The 16973-nt window shown below is 45.6% G+C and overlaps 1 protein-coding gene and 1 pseudogene across 1 annotated transcript; both read right to left on the bottom strand.

Annotated features, from left to right (window-relative positions):
- Nucleotides 1-1037: 1037 nt before the first annotated feature.
- LOC111150511 (melanoma-associated antigen B4-like) lies at nt 1038-2066 on the bottom strand. Its single transcript, XM_022507999.1, has one exon. The coding sequence runs from the start codon at nt 2064-2066 to the stop codon at nt 1038-1040; it is 1029 nt and encodes a 342-aa protein (XP_022363707.1).
- A 4806-nt stretch (nt 2067-6872) lies between these two features.
- On the bottom strand, nt 6873-15796 carry LOC111150373 (annotated as a pseudogene).
- Between the last annotated feature and the right edge of the window lie 1177 nt (nt 15797-16973).

Raw genomic sequence — 16973 nt, 5'->3', positions numbered from 1 at the left:
AAGTAGGCAGAGAGGCAGGCAGAGAGAGAGGAGGAAGCAGGCTTCCCGCTGAAGGGCTCGATCCCAGGACCCTGGGACCACAACCTGAGCCAAAGGCAGAGGCCCTAACCCACTGAGCCACCCAGGCGCCCCTCTCATTGCTTTTTTTTTCAAATTTGTCTTAAATGTTGGAGTTCATCACACCATCATTCTATATAAAAACTTTTCTTACACTCTAAAAACCTACGTGCAGGGTCTTCTTTATCCCTAGCATCATCACTGCTAACATACAACGTTCCAAAGACCAGATCCTCAATTAATGATAAGAATAAATGGACCATGGAGCAAAGAATGTAATTTATTACTATTTAATTTTATCTGCATTCTTGAATAAGTCAAGGACATTCAGGTATATATCCTTGAATTTTACAAAGAGAAAGACAAAAGTGAATAGAACAAACCAATATTTAACTACATTTTTCTTTGTTTCTATTTTAAAACTACAGCTATATTTTTGCTAGTTCTTTCATATTTGCAAGAAAAATCCACATTGCAAGCCATATTATCTTGTTCTGGAACCCAAAGAAGAAGCAAGGATTTTCAAGTTTTATTACACAACACCAAAACTCTTACTCTTAAGAAAATCCCCATTCCAAAGCCATATTGTGTTAATCTGGAATCCAAAGAAGATGCAAAGATTTTCAAGCTTTATTACACAACACCAAAACTCTAACTCTTAAGAAAAATCTCCATCCCAAAGCCGTATTATGTTGTTGTAGAACCCGAAGAAGATGTAAGGATTTTCTAGCTTCATTATACAACACCAAAAGTCTTACTCTTAAATCTGATAAACAGCAATGTGTGATCTATGTCATTTATAAACTTGGATTCTAAATCTAAACATTCTTCCTGAAAGGAACATTTGTAAGCTACCAATATTCGACAGGAAAACAAAGAAGATATATATTATGGCCTCTCCAACCCCAGCTTAGCCTCTCACTACTTAAAAGCTGGTGGCTCTCAACAACTACAAAGCAAAGAATCTGCCTCAGCCCTCTCTAGGGAGGAGAGGAGAGGCTGGACTTCGCCTGGGAACGTGCATCGGCCTGGGTAGTAGAGGCAGCCGCAGCTGTGGCTCTGGCTCGGGCTCGCTCTTCCTCATCTCGCAGAGCCTCTTCGTAATGGAATGGGAAGGCGCTGGGGACGGTATCATGAACCTTGGCCAAAAACTCCAGGACTCTCATCTTGCTGGTCTCAGCGTGGGCTCTCGGGCCCCACAGGAACTCGAAGCGTGGAGGATCACTACCGGGTACCTGGCGGTACTCCAGGTACTTTTCCTGCACCAAATCTTGGGTGATGAGCTTCCTGGAGTCCCCAAAGACTAAATGCTTCCTGCCATCATAGATGCCCAAAATATTCAGGAATTCCCAGATATCCTCCTCAGAGGCTCGGTTGCCACTCAAGAAGATCACACTCAGAAGAGGCATGAGAAGCCCATTCTTAGGAAAGCCCCAGGCACTGCTCACACTGCCATCGGTGGTGAGGTCTAGGCTGCTGACCAGGATATAGGAATGACGGCCTGGCTTGACTTCCTTTAATTCCAGGCCAAAGACCAGCTCCATGTGCTCAGAGGCTTTCCTGAGGATCTCGGGCAAGTGCTCCTTGTACCTTTTGTGGATGATCTTCAGCATGTCTGACTTCAAAATGGGTGCCCTCATTGTATACTTTTCTAGCAGGAACTGCATCAACATCCCTACCTTCCTGGTTAGAAGATCTTTGCGAGCACTCTCAGGGGAAGTTGAGGCCTGAGAGGAATTTTTCTTTTTCTCAGCTTGGCTCTTGGCACCTGCATTAGATCTTGGGCGTGAAACACCTGCAGTAGGAGAGCTAGTGGCTGGGGATCCCCGAGGCTCCTGGGAAGTGCCAGCAGCAGAGGAACTTGGGAGAGTATCCCCAGAAACAGGAGAGTCGGAGGACTCTTCAACATTTGCTGCAGTGGCCTGAGTACCCTCAAGGCTCTGGGGCTCACCTCGGGCCTGGCGGCGTTTCTCACGAGCACGGAGCTTACTCTTCTGGCCCCGAGGCATGACTGGGTCAGGGACAGCAGGCACAAGAGTGAGCTGGAAGGCAGGAGATGCTGGCACCTGGAGCAGAGAAGATGAGAGTGTGAGCACCTCAGCAGGGAGAGAGCACCTTGGCTTTTAAGTAGCCACCTTTGTAGATTTCCATGAGAGCACGGTTCTAGGACCCAACAACGCTGTTGCTCTTATTCAGCCAGGTGTCCTGAGAACCCAGTGGAGGAAGTCACAGTAATCCTAGGACTCCCGGGACTAACAGCGGGGTTGGGATCATGGGCTGCTCTTTCTTTTTATTTTTTTTAAAGTTTATTTATTTGAGAGAGAGGGAGAGCAGAGTGAGAACACGAGTTGGGGGAAAAGGCAGAGAGAGAGAAGTAGAAGCAGACTCTCCACTCAGCAGGAAACCTGATTTGGGGCTCAATCCCAGAACGCTGGGATCAAGACCTGAGCGGAAGACAGACACTTAACCCACTGAGCCCCCAGGTGCCTTCGGCTACTTTCAATTGGGTATTAAGTGGTGTCCCATTTCCTTACTCAGGATCTTCAACTTGACTCCAAACCCTTCCTGGGGCTCTGCCCTCTTCTGATCTGAGGCCATGACCCTTAGACAAAGGTGCTCACATTTCTAGAGCCTGAGTTGACAGCTAGAGTGAGCTGACTGGGGCCTATGCCTGCTAACAGCAGGGGCGAGACCCTTCAACCCCACTGTTCTGGAGGCAGTGGCTCCCTCAGACCTCATTCAGGACTTTGAACTTGATTCCAGGTAGAATTTGGTATTCCTCCATTTACCTGAGTCTACAGCCTTAAAGCAAAGGTTTCACCTCCCAGAGTAGCTAGAAAGGAAGTCACTGTGCTGCACATCTGGGTACCTCACTGGAGGACTTCCTGATACGAGAGCCAGGTACTGTTCTGCACAGCTCCCTATTCTGAGGAAAGGGGCCCTTAGCAGCACTGACAGTTCCACCTTTACTGTGGGGTCAGAACTTCTCGCTCGATCCATGGGGCTGCCTCCTTTAGATATAGGCCTTTCTCTACCTGAATCACCCCCTAGACAAAAATGAGGGGTTACATCAGCCCGAATTGCTCCAGGACATTCCAGGACCGCCAGCAGGAGTGGGGCGGCCCTCTTTAGACAAAGGCCCTCGCCTCCCTGAAGCAGCCTGGGTGGCAATGAGGACAACAGGATTGTTCGGCCGGCCAGTCCGCTGGGACCTCCCAGAGCCGGACCAAAGGGGCAGGTTAGGGGGCCAAACTTCCTTGTGGTGGGGGAGTAGCCTCTCCAGTTCCCAGTCAGGGTTCTCACCTTAACTTTAGAACAGTCCCGGGAAACCAGTCGCAGCCGAAATAAACGCCGCGCCCAGTGGTCGAGGTCCCGCCCAGAACGGAAGTCGGGTTATCCGCATCCGGGGGCGGGGACACCGGGGTCTCCGAGGGCTATAAGCAGGGGCGGGGCTCTGTGGGACCCCAGTGTTTGCGGCTCCTCCCTCTGGTGGCCCAGCCTCACCAGCCCCCGGGCCCCCACCCTCCTGAGTCCCTAGAGGGGAATCTCTGGTCCTGCCGCCCCCTCGCTACTTCGGGGCTACTCCTTTCTGGGCCGCACAAACCTGACTGGGGGCTGGGAGGGCGGGCACACACTCTGTGAGCCTTCCTCTTTAAGGGGAGATACATTTGCATTGAGGGTCCACACTTTGACTCCACCTATGGCCAAGACTTCTTCCTCTGCAGAGCTGGGACCTGTCCTGTTAGATAAGGCCATTTCTTCCTTGAGACTCATCAGGCAGAATAAGTGGACTCCTCGGTTAGAGCTCTTCTGGGTCCCCCAGGGCTAAGAATGATACAGGATTCTATTTAGCCTCCTTTGCTTTGGGGTCCTCTCGTAACACTCTTAGCCTTCACATGAATTCTTGTTAGGGCCCAGGTCCCTCCCTCTGCAAAACTGAGGCAGCTTTCATTAAACGGAGGCCCTCACCTTCCTGAGACTTTCCAGGTTGAAATCAGCCTGACATCTCTGCTCAGGTCTTTCCAGGCACGATGGCAGTGGAGATGTTGCGGGGTCTCCTTTTATGCTGTGGGTGCTGCTTTTGGGTCTTCATCTTGATAGATGACTGATCCTGTACCTTCTCTGTGCTTTCCTGTAGCTGCTCATCTTACCTATAGGTCCTCCTTTCCTGAGAATTCTAAGTTGGAAATGAGGGTGAGCCTCATCTGATCATGGTCCTTGGGTGCCTCCAAGAACAGACAGCAGGGATGTGATGCTATAGGACCTCGCTCTTCTGGCTGGGTCCTTCCATCATTTCTCACTCATGGTCTTCACTATATCTTTCACAGCATGGGCTTCCTTTTACTGAGCTAAGGTCACCATCCTTAGGTCTTTTGATGACCCCAATATGTTGGGGTAGTTGTCTTCTCAGTATTCATTCACAGGGGTCCTCATCTTGGCCTGTCTCTTTATTAAAGGCTTCCTGGGAAACAACTTGTACCTGCAAACACTCCACCAGTTTCTCTACTGCAAGTCTTGCCGAAAATAAGTCCATGTGCCAAGAGTGATATAAGATTAGGAAAATGCAGCATACATCAGGGAGCCCAAGACAGGTGTGGTGTCTGAGGAAAAGAAAAAAAGCTGATCTATTTCTTCTCTTCACTTAGGGTAGCTCTAAAAGATTTACTTTTTACAGAGAAGGATGGAGCCAGATGATTTTGTGAGCCCCTGATCTTTGGAGGATAGCTGATTTTATACATGGAGATAATCATATTGTCACTGTCTCATTCTCTCCTTTATTCATATTTATTTTGGTATTCTTATTGCACTTATTATGTATGCCAATCCAATGTTTTGGTCATGTAGTCCTCCTTTTTATCTCTTGAGATACATTCTGGAGTGATAGAAGAAAGTGAATTAAGTGATCCATGGTCAGTCTCCGGCTGGGAGGAATGGAAAAGTGTGAGGTCTGGACAGAACAAGTGTCTATGCCTAGCTCTATCACTTATTAGCTCTATGAACTGGATGCATTAGCAAGTTCTGTGGGCCTCACGCTCTGCATCTGAGAAGTGGGTTTGTTAAATCCTGTCTTGCAGGGCCTGGTAGACCATGGTTAATGTACATAAAGCTCCTGGAAAGATGCCTGGAATGCACTGAGACTTTACACAATGCCTGTTATTACAATGGTTATGATTATTTTGACCCCAGAGGATACCACCCACCCTGATGGAATATTCGTTTTAATATAGAAGATATCAGAGAATATATGCCACTCTAAGACCTGGAACACCAAATCAGTCCAAAGTGCTTCTTACAGAAACACTAAAGTAAATTACCACCTCCCCCATAATCATATTTTGAGCGTGGGGGAGTTTTTTCTACCTGAATGCAACTCAAATCTTCTAGAATTGGAGTCAAAGACTAAATCTTTCCTCTCAGCTGCCTTTTAATCCAAAGTACCCCATTTTCATTAATTTCACCATCATCTAAAATCTATACCTCCCTTAGTTTGCAGAATTAGAAGCCAAATAAAAAACAAAACAGAACAAAAACAGTAACACTGAATGCGAATGCTCTTTTAATAAAATGGGTTCTGATTCCCCAACTTACAGGAGAGAGTACCTGCCCAGTGGCTTCTCAGTTTCCAGCCTCAAAACAGTCCCACCCTTATGTCTCTGAAAGTCCCTGGAGATGACTCGCATAAACACCTAGTTTGTGCTCTGTGTTCACCTGCACTGGGGACAGAACCATAGGACATGTTCCACCCATGCCCTGGGTGGAGATACTCTCCGATTTACTCACAATCCCAAAGTAACTGTTAAAGGTAGTTTTCCATTCCAGACTCAAATCTCTCAACTCAGAGACCCACCACCTGGCTCACAGTGCCACAGCCACTTTAGCCCACTATACAGCTAACTTAAAATTATTTCCAATCATGGGCGCCTGTGTGGCTCAGTCAGTGGAATGTCTGCCTTTGGCTCAGGTCATGATCCCAGGGTCCCCAGATTGAGTCTTGCATCAGGATCCTTGCTCAGCAGGGAGCCTGCTTCTCCTTCTGCCTGCTACTCCCCCTGTTTGTGTTCTCTCTCTCTCTCTCTCTATCTCTCTCTCTGATAAACAAATAAGTTTTTTTTTAAAAATTACTTCCCATTGCAGGGCTTTCAGCTGCCCAAAGGCTCAAACTGCCTTGCCTCGGGCATTTTACACTAGAATACATCTGGAGTCCCCTTCCCTCCTTTTTACTCCCTATTTTTACTAGTCCTTTCTATCTTGGGGAGTATCTCACCACCTACATTATATGAGAGCTGCTCTTAGACTCCACAGTTTTGTAGGCAGGGGCTGGGCCTATTTTTCTTATCATCTCCAGTACTAGTCAAAGGAGCCTTCCAAAGAGCAGGTGCTAAATTAATATTTGGGCAATTAAAGAATATTAAATTAAACATTACCTTGTTCTGAGTGACAAGAAATGATTCAAGGGTTCCAACCGGTTTTACAAAATACTAAGATTCTTATTTTTCAACTTGAAGAAATGTTTCTGCAAGAAATGTATGACCCATGTCATTCATCAACTTGGATTCTGAAGTTAAATAAACCTTTAATTGAAAGGAAAGTCATTTAAAATAGGAAGAAAAGATACATCTCCAATTTATATGTTGTATAGGAACACAAGTATGTTACACATTGTATTTCTATGAACCCCACCTGGGCCCTCCACTAGTTAGCCAACTGACTGCCTTGGTTAATGACAAAGCAAAGAATCTTCTTCAGCCCTCTCTAGGGAGGAGAAGAGTGGCTGGACTGGGTAGGTGGCCTGGGTAGGTGCAGAGGTGTAGAGGTTACAGCTCTGCCTCAGGCTCTCTCCTCATCTCACAGAACCTCTTCATAATGGCGTGGGAAAACCACGGCCTTAGCAAAAACTCCAGGACTCTCATCTTGCCAGTCTCGGCGTGGGCTCTCAGGCCCCACAGGAACTCATAGCATGGAGGATCACTGTTGGTCACCTGCTGGTACTCCAGGTATGTTTCTTGCTCCAAATCTTCTGTGATAAGTTTCCTGGGCTCTCCAAAGATTAACTGCCTCATCTCAACACAGATTCCCAAACACATTTAGGAACTCCCAGATGTACTCCTCGGAGATGTGGTTGCCATTCAAGATCACACCCAGGAGAGGCATGAGAAGCCCATTCCTAGGAAAGCCCCAGGCACTGCTCACTCTGCCATCCGTGGTGAGGTCTAGGCTGCTGACCAGGGTATTGGAGTGACTGCAGGGCTTGACTTCCCTTAATTCCAGGCCAAAGACCAGCTCCATGTGCTCAGAGATCCTCCTGAGGATCTCAGGCAAGTGCTCCCTGTACCTTTTGTTGACCACCTGTCAGAAGTGCTGCCTGTGTAACGGCCGCCCTCACTGCACACTTCTCCAGCAAGAAGTGCACTGACATGCTCATCTCCCTGGTTAGGGCATGTTTTGGTGAGCTCTCAGTGGGGGCTGGGACTTCAGAGCAACTTGCACTTTCTCATCCTGGCTCCTGACATCTTGTTCAGACCCCATGCATGAAATAGCTACAGAAGTAGTGAGAGTGGGTGGGGCTCTCTGAGGCTCTTAGCAATGCCAGCAATAAGGCAATCTGATGGAACAGCCCCAAAACAGAGGAGGAGAGGGGGGACTCTGCTGCAGTGGCCTAAGCCCCCTCGAAATCCTGGGTCTTACCTCAGGCCTAGTGGCATTTCTTGTGTTGTTGAGTTTACTCTTCAGATACTGAGGAATGATGACTCCATGGTCGTGAACTGCAGGCTGGACAGTGGGTAATAAGGGCGCCTGGAGGAGGGACAATGGGATGGTGTGTAAACCTACAGCAGGAACATTCCACCTTGGCTTTAACCTCTGCAGGTTTTCTTGAGGATACTCCCTAGGAACCTACAAGGCCCTTGTTCTCCCAGTCAGCCTGCTCTGAGAAGGTACTGGAGACAGAGTGAGCCTTAGGCTATAGCCCACTAGCCCTGCCTTTTACTGACTAGTGTGATGCATGGCTAGCAGTGAGGCCACATGTTGTCTAATGTGGCAAGGGGTCCTCTATGTTTACCTTCCAAATTATCATAATAACTTTTTTAAAGATTTTATCTATTTATTTGATAGAGAGAGAGATAGAGAGAACACAAGCAGGGGAAGTGGAAAAGAGAGAAAAGCAGCCTCCCTGCTGTGCAGAGAGCCCGACCTAGGGCTCGATCCCAGCACCCTGAGATCATGACCTGAGCAGAATGCAGATGCTTAATGGCTGAGCCACCCAGATGCCCCCATAATAACTTTTGACAAGGCTTCGAACCCTTTGTCTCTGCTATGCTAAAATTGATACCATAAGGCTCCCTGTGACCCATGAGAAAGAAGTGAGTAAGGCACCTTAGCCCACCACCCTTACCAGGAGGTGTTCAGTGCTTATAGGTCTGTGGGGACCTCTCTGTATCAGGCTTGCTAAGTCCTAAGTATCCATTTAGGGTCCTCATTTGGACACTACACAGGGTTGTGGTGCCTGCCCCACCTTCTGCTGACTGGTGACTAGATCCTCAGGCCAAGAATATCACCTCCTCTAGATGTGATATAAAAAGTGATGGGGATCCATGAAAGAAATACTTGATAAGCTAGACGTCATTAGAATTAAAGCTTCTGCCCTGCAAAAAATCATCAAAAGAATAAGAAGATAAGTCACAGACTGGGAGAAAATGTTTGCAAAGGATGTATCTGATGAAGGCTGTTAGCCAAAATAAACAAAGAACACTTAAAAGTCAACAAGAAGGAAACCAACAACCCAATCAAAAAAAAAAAAGAGCAAAATATATGAACAGACACCTCACCAAGAAGGATATATAGTTGACAAATGGGCATATGAAAAGATGCTAAGCATCATACATCACTAAAAATTTGCAAATTAAAATAAAAATGAAAAGCCACTGCATGCCTTCTAGAAAGACCAAAATTCAAAGCACTGACAACAGCAAATGCTGGTGAGGATGCAGAGCAATAGGAACTCTCATTCATTGCTGGTAGGGATGCAAAATGGTACAGTCACTTTGCAAAAACAGGTTGGAAATTTCTTGTTACAATAAACATATTCTACACTGTTGATGGGAATGTAAATTAGTACAGCCACTTGGAAAACAGTATGGAGGTTCCTCAAAAAATAAAAAATAGAATTATCCTATGACCCAGCAATCCTACTTCTGGGTATATATCCAAAGGAATTGAAATCAGGATTTTGAAGAAATACCTGTGCTCCCGCGTTCATTGCAGTGTGTTATTCACAATAGCTAAGACATACAGCTAAGCAGCTTAAATGTTTATTGATGGAGAAATGGATAAAGAAAGGGTGAAACATACACACAATGGAATATTATTCACCCCTAAAAAGGAGGAAACCTTGCCAGTTGCAACAATATAGAGGACATTATGCTAATTGAAATACAACTGACACAGGAGGACACATACTGCATGGTACCACTTACTCAGACTCACAGCAGCAGAGAGTGGAATGGTGGTTGCTGGGGTTAGGAGGAGGGGGAAATGGAGGGGTATTAATTAAAGATTACAAAGTTTTAGTTATACAAGATAAATAAATCCTAGAGGTCTACTGGGCAGCATAGAGCCTATAATTAACAATCCTGTATTGTATACTTAACATCCTGCTAAGAGGGTAGATCTTATAGGGAGTGTTCTTCTAACACATAAATAAATAAGGTGGGGGAAACTTTTGGAGGTGGTGGATATTTTCATAACATAAATTGTGGTGACAGTTCCATGGGTGCATACTTATCTACAAACTCATCAGTTTGTATGCATCAACTATATACAGCTGTTTGTCAATCATACCTCAATAAAGTGGTTTAAAAAAAAAAAAACCCAACTAAGGGCGCCTGAGTGGCTCAGTGGGTTGGGCCTCTGCCTTCAGCTCAGGTCATGATCCCGGGGTCCTGGGATCGAGCCCCGCATTGGGCTCTCTGATCAGCGGGGAGCCTTCTCCCCGCCCCCCCCCCCGCCTGCCTCTCTGCCTACTTGTGATCTCTTTCTCTCTCTCTCTTTGTCAAATAAATAAATAAATCTTAAAAAAAAAAAAACGACTAAACATACTATACTATCTAGCAATCATGCTGCTTGGTATTTATCCAAATGAGTTGAAAACTGATATCCTCAAAAAAACCTTCACATGGAGGTTTATAGCAACTTTATTCATAGTTGCCAAAACTTAAAAGCCACCAAGATGTCCTTCGGCAGGTACATAGATAAATAAACCATGACAACCCGGCAATGGACTACAGCCTTACCTTATTTTACTGTGATTCGCCTTACTGCACTTCACACATACTGCACTTATTACAAATTGAAGGTTTGTGGCAGCCCTGCACCAAGAAAGCCTCTTGGTACCATTTTTTCCAAAAGCGTGTGCCCACTTTGTGTCTCTGTGTCACATTTGGGTAATTCTCACAATATTTCAAAATTTGCATCGTTATTATATTTGTTATGATGATCTGTGACCCGTGATCTCTGATGTTACTATTGTAATTGTTCTGGGGCACCGCAAATTGCACCCATGTAAGATGGTGAACTTAGTTGATAAATGCTGTGTGTGTTCTGACTGCTCCACTGACCAGCCGTTCCCCATCTCTTTCCCACTCCTTAGGCCTCCCTGTTCCCTGAGGTAGAAAAAATGTTGAAATGAGGCCAATTAATAACCCTGCAGTGGCCTGTATATGTTCGAGTGATAGGAAGAGTCCTACATCTCTCACTTTAAATCAAAAGCTCATTATCACTAGCCATCAGGGAAATACAAATCAAAATCACTATGAGATACTACCTTATACCAGTCAGAATGGCAAAAATTAACAAAACATGAAACAATAAATGTTGGTGAGAATGTGGAGAAAGGGGAACCCTCTTACACTGTTGGTGGAAATGCATGCTGGGGTACAGCCACTCTGGAAAACGGTATGGAGATTCCTCAAGAAGTTAAAAATAGAGCTACCCTATGACCCAGCAATTGCACTACTGGGTATTTACCCCAAAGATACAGAGGTAGTGAAAAGAAGAGGCACATCCACCCTAATGTTCATAGCAGCAATGGCCATGGTTGCCAAACTGTGGAAGGAGCTGAGATGTCCTTTAACAGATGAATGGATAAAGAAGCTGTGGTCCATATTTACAAGGAATATTCCTCAGCCATCAGAAAGGATGAACACCCACCATTTGTATCGACATGGATGGAACTGGAGGGGATTATGCTGAGTGAAATAACTCAAGCAGAGAGAGACAATAATCATATGGTTTCACTCATATGTGGAACAGAAGGAATAGCATGGAGGACCATAGGGGAAGGAGGGAAATCTGAACGGGGAGAAATCAGGGAGGGAGATGAACCATGGGAGACTATGGATCCTGGGAAACAAAAAGAGGGTTTCAAAGGGGAGGGATGGGGGAGGGGGTAACAGGGTGGTTGGTATTAAGGTGTTTGTTTTGTGGTAATGAGAACTGAGTGTTATACACAACTAATGAATCATTGAACGCTGCATCAAATACTAATGATGTACTATATGTTGGCTACCTGAACATAATAAAAAACAAAACAACAAAAACAGAAGCTAGAAATGATTAAGCTTAGTAAGAAAGTCATGTCCAAAGCCAAGAAGGCTAAAAACTGGGCCTCTTGCACCAAACAGTTATCCAGGTTGTGAATGCAAAGGAAGATTTCTTGAAGGAAATTGAAAGTGCTCCTTCAGTGAACATCCTAATGATAAGAAAGCAAAACAGCCTTCTTGCTGATACGGAGAAAGTATTAGTGGTCTGGACAGAAGATGAAACCAGCTATAACATTCCCTTAGGCCAAAGGCTAATCCAGAGCAAGGCCCTGACTGTCAATTCTGTGAAGGCTGAGAGAGGCAAGGAAGCTACATAAGAAAAGTTTGAAACCAGCAGAAGTTGGTTCATGAAATTTAGGGAAAAATTTGTTTCTATAACATCCTCATGCGCAGTGAAACAGTGGATGCTGATGAAGAAGCTGCAGCAAGTTCTCCAGAAGATCCAGCCAGGATCACTGAGGAAGGGGGCCGCACTCAACTGTATTTTCAGTGTAGACAAAACAGCTTTATACTGGAAGAAGATGCCATCTTGGGCTTCCGTAGGTAGAAAAGAGAAGTCAATGCCTGGCTTCAAAGCTTCAAAGGATAGTCTGGCTCTCTTGTGAGGGGCTAATGCAGCTGGTGCGTGGAAGTTGATGCCAGCGCTCCTTTCCTATCCGCCCAATCCTAAGGCCCTTAAGAATGATGCTAAATCTACTCTGCCTCTGCCTATAGAAGGAACAACATAAGCTTGTATGACAGGACGTCCATTTACAACATGGTTTTCTGAATATTTTAAGCCTACTCTTGAGACGTGCTCAAAGAAAAGATTCCTCTCAAAATATGACCACTCACTGACAATGTGCCTGGTCGCCCAAGAGCTCTGCTGGAGACAGACAATGAGATGAGAGTTGTTTTCATGGCTGTTGACACAACATCCATTTGGCAGCCCATAAATCAAGGAGTCATTTTGACTTTCAATTCCTATTGCTTAAGAAATATATTTTGAAGGGTATAGCTTCTATAGATAGTGATTTCTTGGGTGGATCTGGGCAAAGTCAATTGAAAATCTTCTCGAAAGGATTCACCATTCTAAATGTCATGAACAACATTTATGATTCATGGGAGGAGATCAAAATATCAGTATGAATACGAGCTTGAAAGGAGTTGATGCCAACCCTCATTGGTGACTGAGAGATTTAAGCCTTCAGGGAGGAAGCAATGGTAGATGTGGTGGAGAGAGCAAGAGAATTAGAATTTTGAATGGAGCCTGAAGATGGGACTGCATCATTGCAATCTCATGATCAAACTTTAATGGATAAAGAGTTGCTTCCAATGGATAGGAAAAAAAAAATTCCTGGGGCACCTGGGTGGCTCACTCAGTTAAGCATCTGCCTTCAGCTCAAGTCATGATTCTGGGGTCCTGGGATCGAGCCCCACATCCGGCTTCTTGCTCAGCAGGGAGCCTGCTCCCTCTCCCTCTGCCTGCTGATCCTCCTGCTTATGTTCCCTCTCTATCAAATAAATAAATAAAATCTTAAAAATTTTCATTAAAAAAAAAAACAGTTTCTTATGATAAACACTGCTCTCAGTGAAAATGCTTTAAAGGTAGTTGGAATGACAACCAAGGGTTTAGAATATTACATAAACCTAGCTGATTCAGCTGCAACAGAGTTTGAGAGGATTGACCCCAACTTGAAGGAAGCTCTACTATAGGTGAAAACTATCAAACAGGGGGCGCCTGGGTGGCTCAGTGGGTTAAAGCCTCTGCCTTCTGCTCAGGTCATGATCTCAGGGTCCTGGGATCAAGCCCCACATCGGGCTGTCTGCTCAACAGGGAGCCTGCTTCCTCCTCTCTCCCTCTCTGCCTACTTGTGATCTCTCTCTCTGTGTCAAATAAATAAATAAAATCTTTAAAAAAAAACTATCAAACAGCATCGCATGCCACAAATAAATAATTTGTGAGACGAAGAGTCAATCACTGCGGCAAACTTCAGTGTGGTCTTACTTTAAGAAATTGCCACAACCACCCCAACCTTCAGCAACTCCACCCTGATCAGTGGGCAGCCATCACCATCGAGGTAAGACACTCCACCAGCAAAAAGATTTTGATTCGCTCAAAGCTCAGAGGATGACTAGCATGTTTTAGCAATAAAGGATTTTTTAATTAAGGTCTGTATGGGGCACCTGGGTGGGTCAGTCAGTTAACGGTCTGACTCTTGATTTCGGCTCAGGGCATGATCTCAGTGTTGTGAGATTCAGCCCCACGTTGGGCTCTACACTGAGCATGGAGCCTGCTTGTGATTCTCTCTCTCTCCCTTTGCGCCCCCTCCTCTCTTTGTCTCCTAAAAAATTAAAGTATGCACATAGTTTTTTAAGGCACAATACTATAGCACACTTACTAGACCATAGTAGAGTATAAACATAATTTTATATGCACTGGGAAACCAAAAAAATAAAAATTCCTCTGACTTACTATATTGTGATATTCACTTCACTGCTGTGGTCTGGAACCAAACCCACAGTATGTCAGAGGCATGCCTGTATTGTTCAGTGCCAAAAAGAAATGAGCTTATCAGGCCATGGAAAGGCATGGAAGAACCTTAGATATGTATTACTAAGTGAAAGAAGCCAATCTGAAAACGGCTATATATTGTATGATTCCAACTCTCTGACAGTCTGGAAAAGGTAAAAACTACAGAAAAAGTACAAAGATCAGTGGGGGAGGGAGGGATAAACAGGCAGACCACAGGGGATTTTATTTTATTTTTTTATTATTTATTTATTTGACAGACAGAGATCACAAGTAGGCAGAGAGGTAGGCAGAGAGGCAGGCAGAGAGGCAGGCAGAGAGAGAGGAGGAAGCAGGCTCCCCACTGAGCAGAGAGCCCAATGCGGGGCTCAATCCCAGGACCCTGGGATCACGACCTGAGCCGAAGGCAGAGGCTTTAACCCATTGAGCCACCCAGGCGCCCCAGACCATAGAGGATTTTAGAGCAGTGAAATTACTATGTACTCTGTAACATGCGATACATGTCATCAAAGGCTTGTCAAACCGGACAGAATGTAACAACATCAATAATCAACCTAATGTAACTATGAGCTTTATGACCTGTGGCTGGAAGTTGAGAGACTCTAGCACCTGGGCTTCTCTGAGGCAGGATGCTGAGAGTAGGGGAGGCTGTGTGTGCATGTCAGGGAAGAGGGTACATGGGAACTCTCTGTACTTTCTGCTCAGTTCTGCTGTGAACCTAAAATTGCTCTATAGGATGAGGTCAGTTTTTTCAAACAAGTGATGCTGGGGGCACTCAGTCTCATACCCTGCCCCAGGGGCTTTCAGTCTTGAATGCAAGGGCAGGGCCAGACTTTACTTTTCCCATCTATTCAGGGACAGTTTGTCCCCTTGGTCCGCACTTAGTTTCCTTGATTTGACTCTTGGAAGGGCCTGAGGTTCCTCTCTTTCTTGGTCTGAGGATATCTCCCCAGAGAAACACTTACACTTCCCTTCCCTGAGATCTAAGAGGAAGAGGCGAGAGCTGCCTTATCTGGCCACACCTGCCAAGATCTCCCACAGGTGACAGCTGTGGCAGGCAGTCTGAGGCCCTATGATGGTGAATCCCACTCAGGGTTTGAACTCAGTATCCTAAATCTGACTTATGTGAAGCCCCAAGACTCCTCTCTCTGCTGACCTGGAAGCTCCCCATATTTCTATTACCCCCAAGGAGGATATGAGGCCAGCTCTGCCTGACATTTCTGCCAGAAGCTCTCATGGCAGTTGGATGGAGTCTGTGAGTGCCCACCAAGGTAGGTCTGGTGGTTCCTGAGCACACTTGAGCACTACCTCTACTGACCTGAGTCAATCAACCTCAGACCAAGATCGTCACCTTTTTGACCTGTTAAGTGGAAGTCAGCTTCAGCCACGTCCTTCCAAGGCTGTTTGGGGACTCTGAGGGCTGAGAGGCAGGGTCAGGAGCCTATGGGCCACAGTGTTCTGGGTGGCTGCTGTCTTCACTCCTCATTCCAAGTCCTCACCTTCGCATGTGTCAGAGACTGTAAGTCCTCCCTCTAGGGACCTGGGCTCCTCCTAAGGCAGGACTCACCTGTCCCCGAGAACTCTGAAGAATAAGAGAGGGGATGCCCAGACTGACAACTTTGCCTGGCATGTTGCTCTCCCCAGTCCTACTATAAAGAGATCTTCATTATGGCTCCTCTTCTTGACTGAAGGCTTCCTGGGAAAGGCCATGTCTCTGCAAACTCTTGACCATTATCCCTATTGCAAACCCTTCAGAGACTGGGTCCCTGTCCCAGGAGTGATGTGAGATAGGGGAGCTGTAACACAAGGCAGAGACCCCAAAACACATGCACTGTCAAAGGACAAAAAAATACTTTAATCCGTTTCTTCTCTTTAGCTACCAGACTTGGCTTTTTATGTAACTTCTGTTTGAATAGGTGTAACCTTCTTTATGGAAGGGACTATCCAAAATGATTTTGTGAGCCCTGATCATCTGAGGTTTTCTGACTTTGTATATATAGATGATCCTATTGTCACTGAATATTATCTCTTTCTCTTCTTTATTCACACTTCTCAATTATTTTGATATGGTAATTGCTCTGGTTATGTATTTTAATCCAGTGTCTTGGGCACAGAATCCCTTTTAGTACCTGAGACAATTTTGTAGTAGTGAGAAGAAAGGGGAAATAAGGAACGTGAATTCAGCCTCAGGCTGGGAGGAGTAGAGAAGTGTGGACTTCATACTAATTCAGGCCAGGGGTGTGGTTCCAAACCTGCCACTTAGCAGCTATGAGAAATGGGGCACAACACCAAACTCTGTGAGGCTGTCTTTTCATCTGTGAAGTGGGTTTGATGGACTCTGTCCTGGGGACTGGTAGAGTGTCCATAATGCACATAAAAGTAAGGGTTGCTGGGGGGAGGGGTAAGGGAGAGGGTGGTTGGGTTATGGACATTGGGGAAGGTAAGTGCTATGGTGAGTGCTGTGAAGTGTGTAAACCTGGTGATTCACAGGCCTGTACCCCTGGGGCTAATAATAAATTATATGTTAATAAAAAAATAAAAAATAGGGGCACCTGTGTGGCTCAGTGGGTTAGGGCCTCTGCCTTCAGCTCGGGTCATGATCCCAGGGTCCTTGGATCGAGCCCCGCATCAGGCTCTCTGCTTGGTGGGGAGCCTGCTTCCTCCTCTCTCTGTCTCTGCCTGCCTCTCTGCCTACTTGTCTGTCAAATAAGTAAATAAAATCTTTAAAAAAATTAAAAATTAAAAAAAAATTTTTAAAAAGTGCGTGGCACATTGCCTGGCCAGGATTGCACTTTAAAGGATGCCAG

This window comes from Enhydra lutris, unplaced genomic scaffold, assembly GCF_002288905.1.
Source record: "Enhydra lutris kenyoni isolate GAN:26980312 unplaced genomic scaffold, ASM228890v2 scaffoldscaffold23, whole genome shotgun sequence".
Classification (NCBI taxonomy): domain Eukaryota; kingdom Metazoa; phylum Chordata; class Mammalia; order Carnivora; family Mustelidae; genus Enhydra; species Enhydra lutris.
This window is presented reverse-complemented; position numbering and strand designations above follow the sequence as displayed.

Coding starts and splice junctions, on each gene's coding strand:
- LOC111150511 (XM_022507999.1), bottom strand. CDS start 2,066: ATGCCTCGGGGCCAGAAGAGTAAGCTCCGTGCTCGTGAGAAACGCCGC.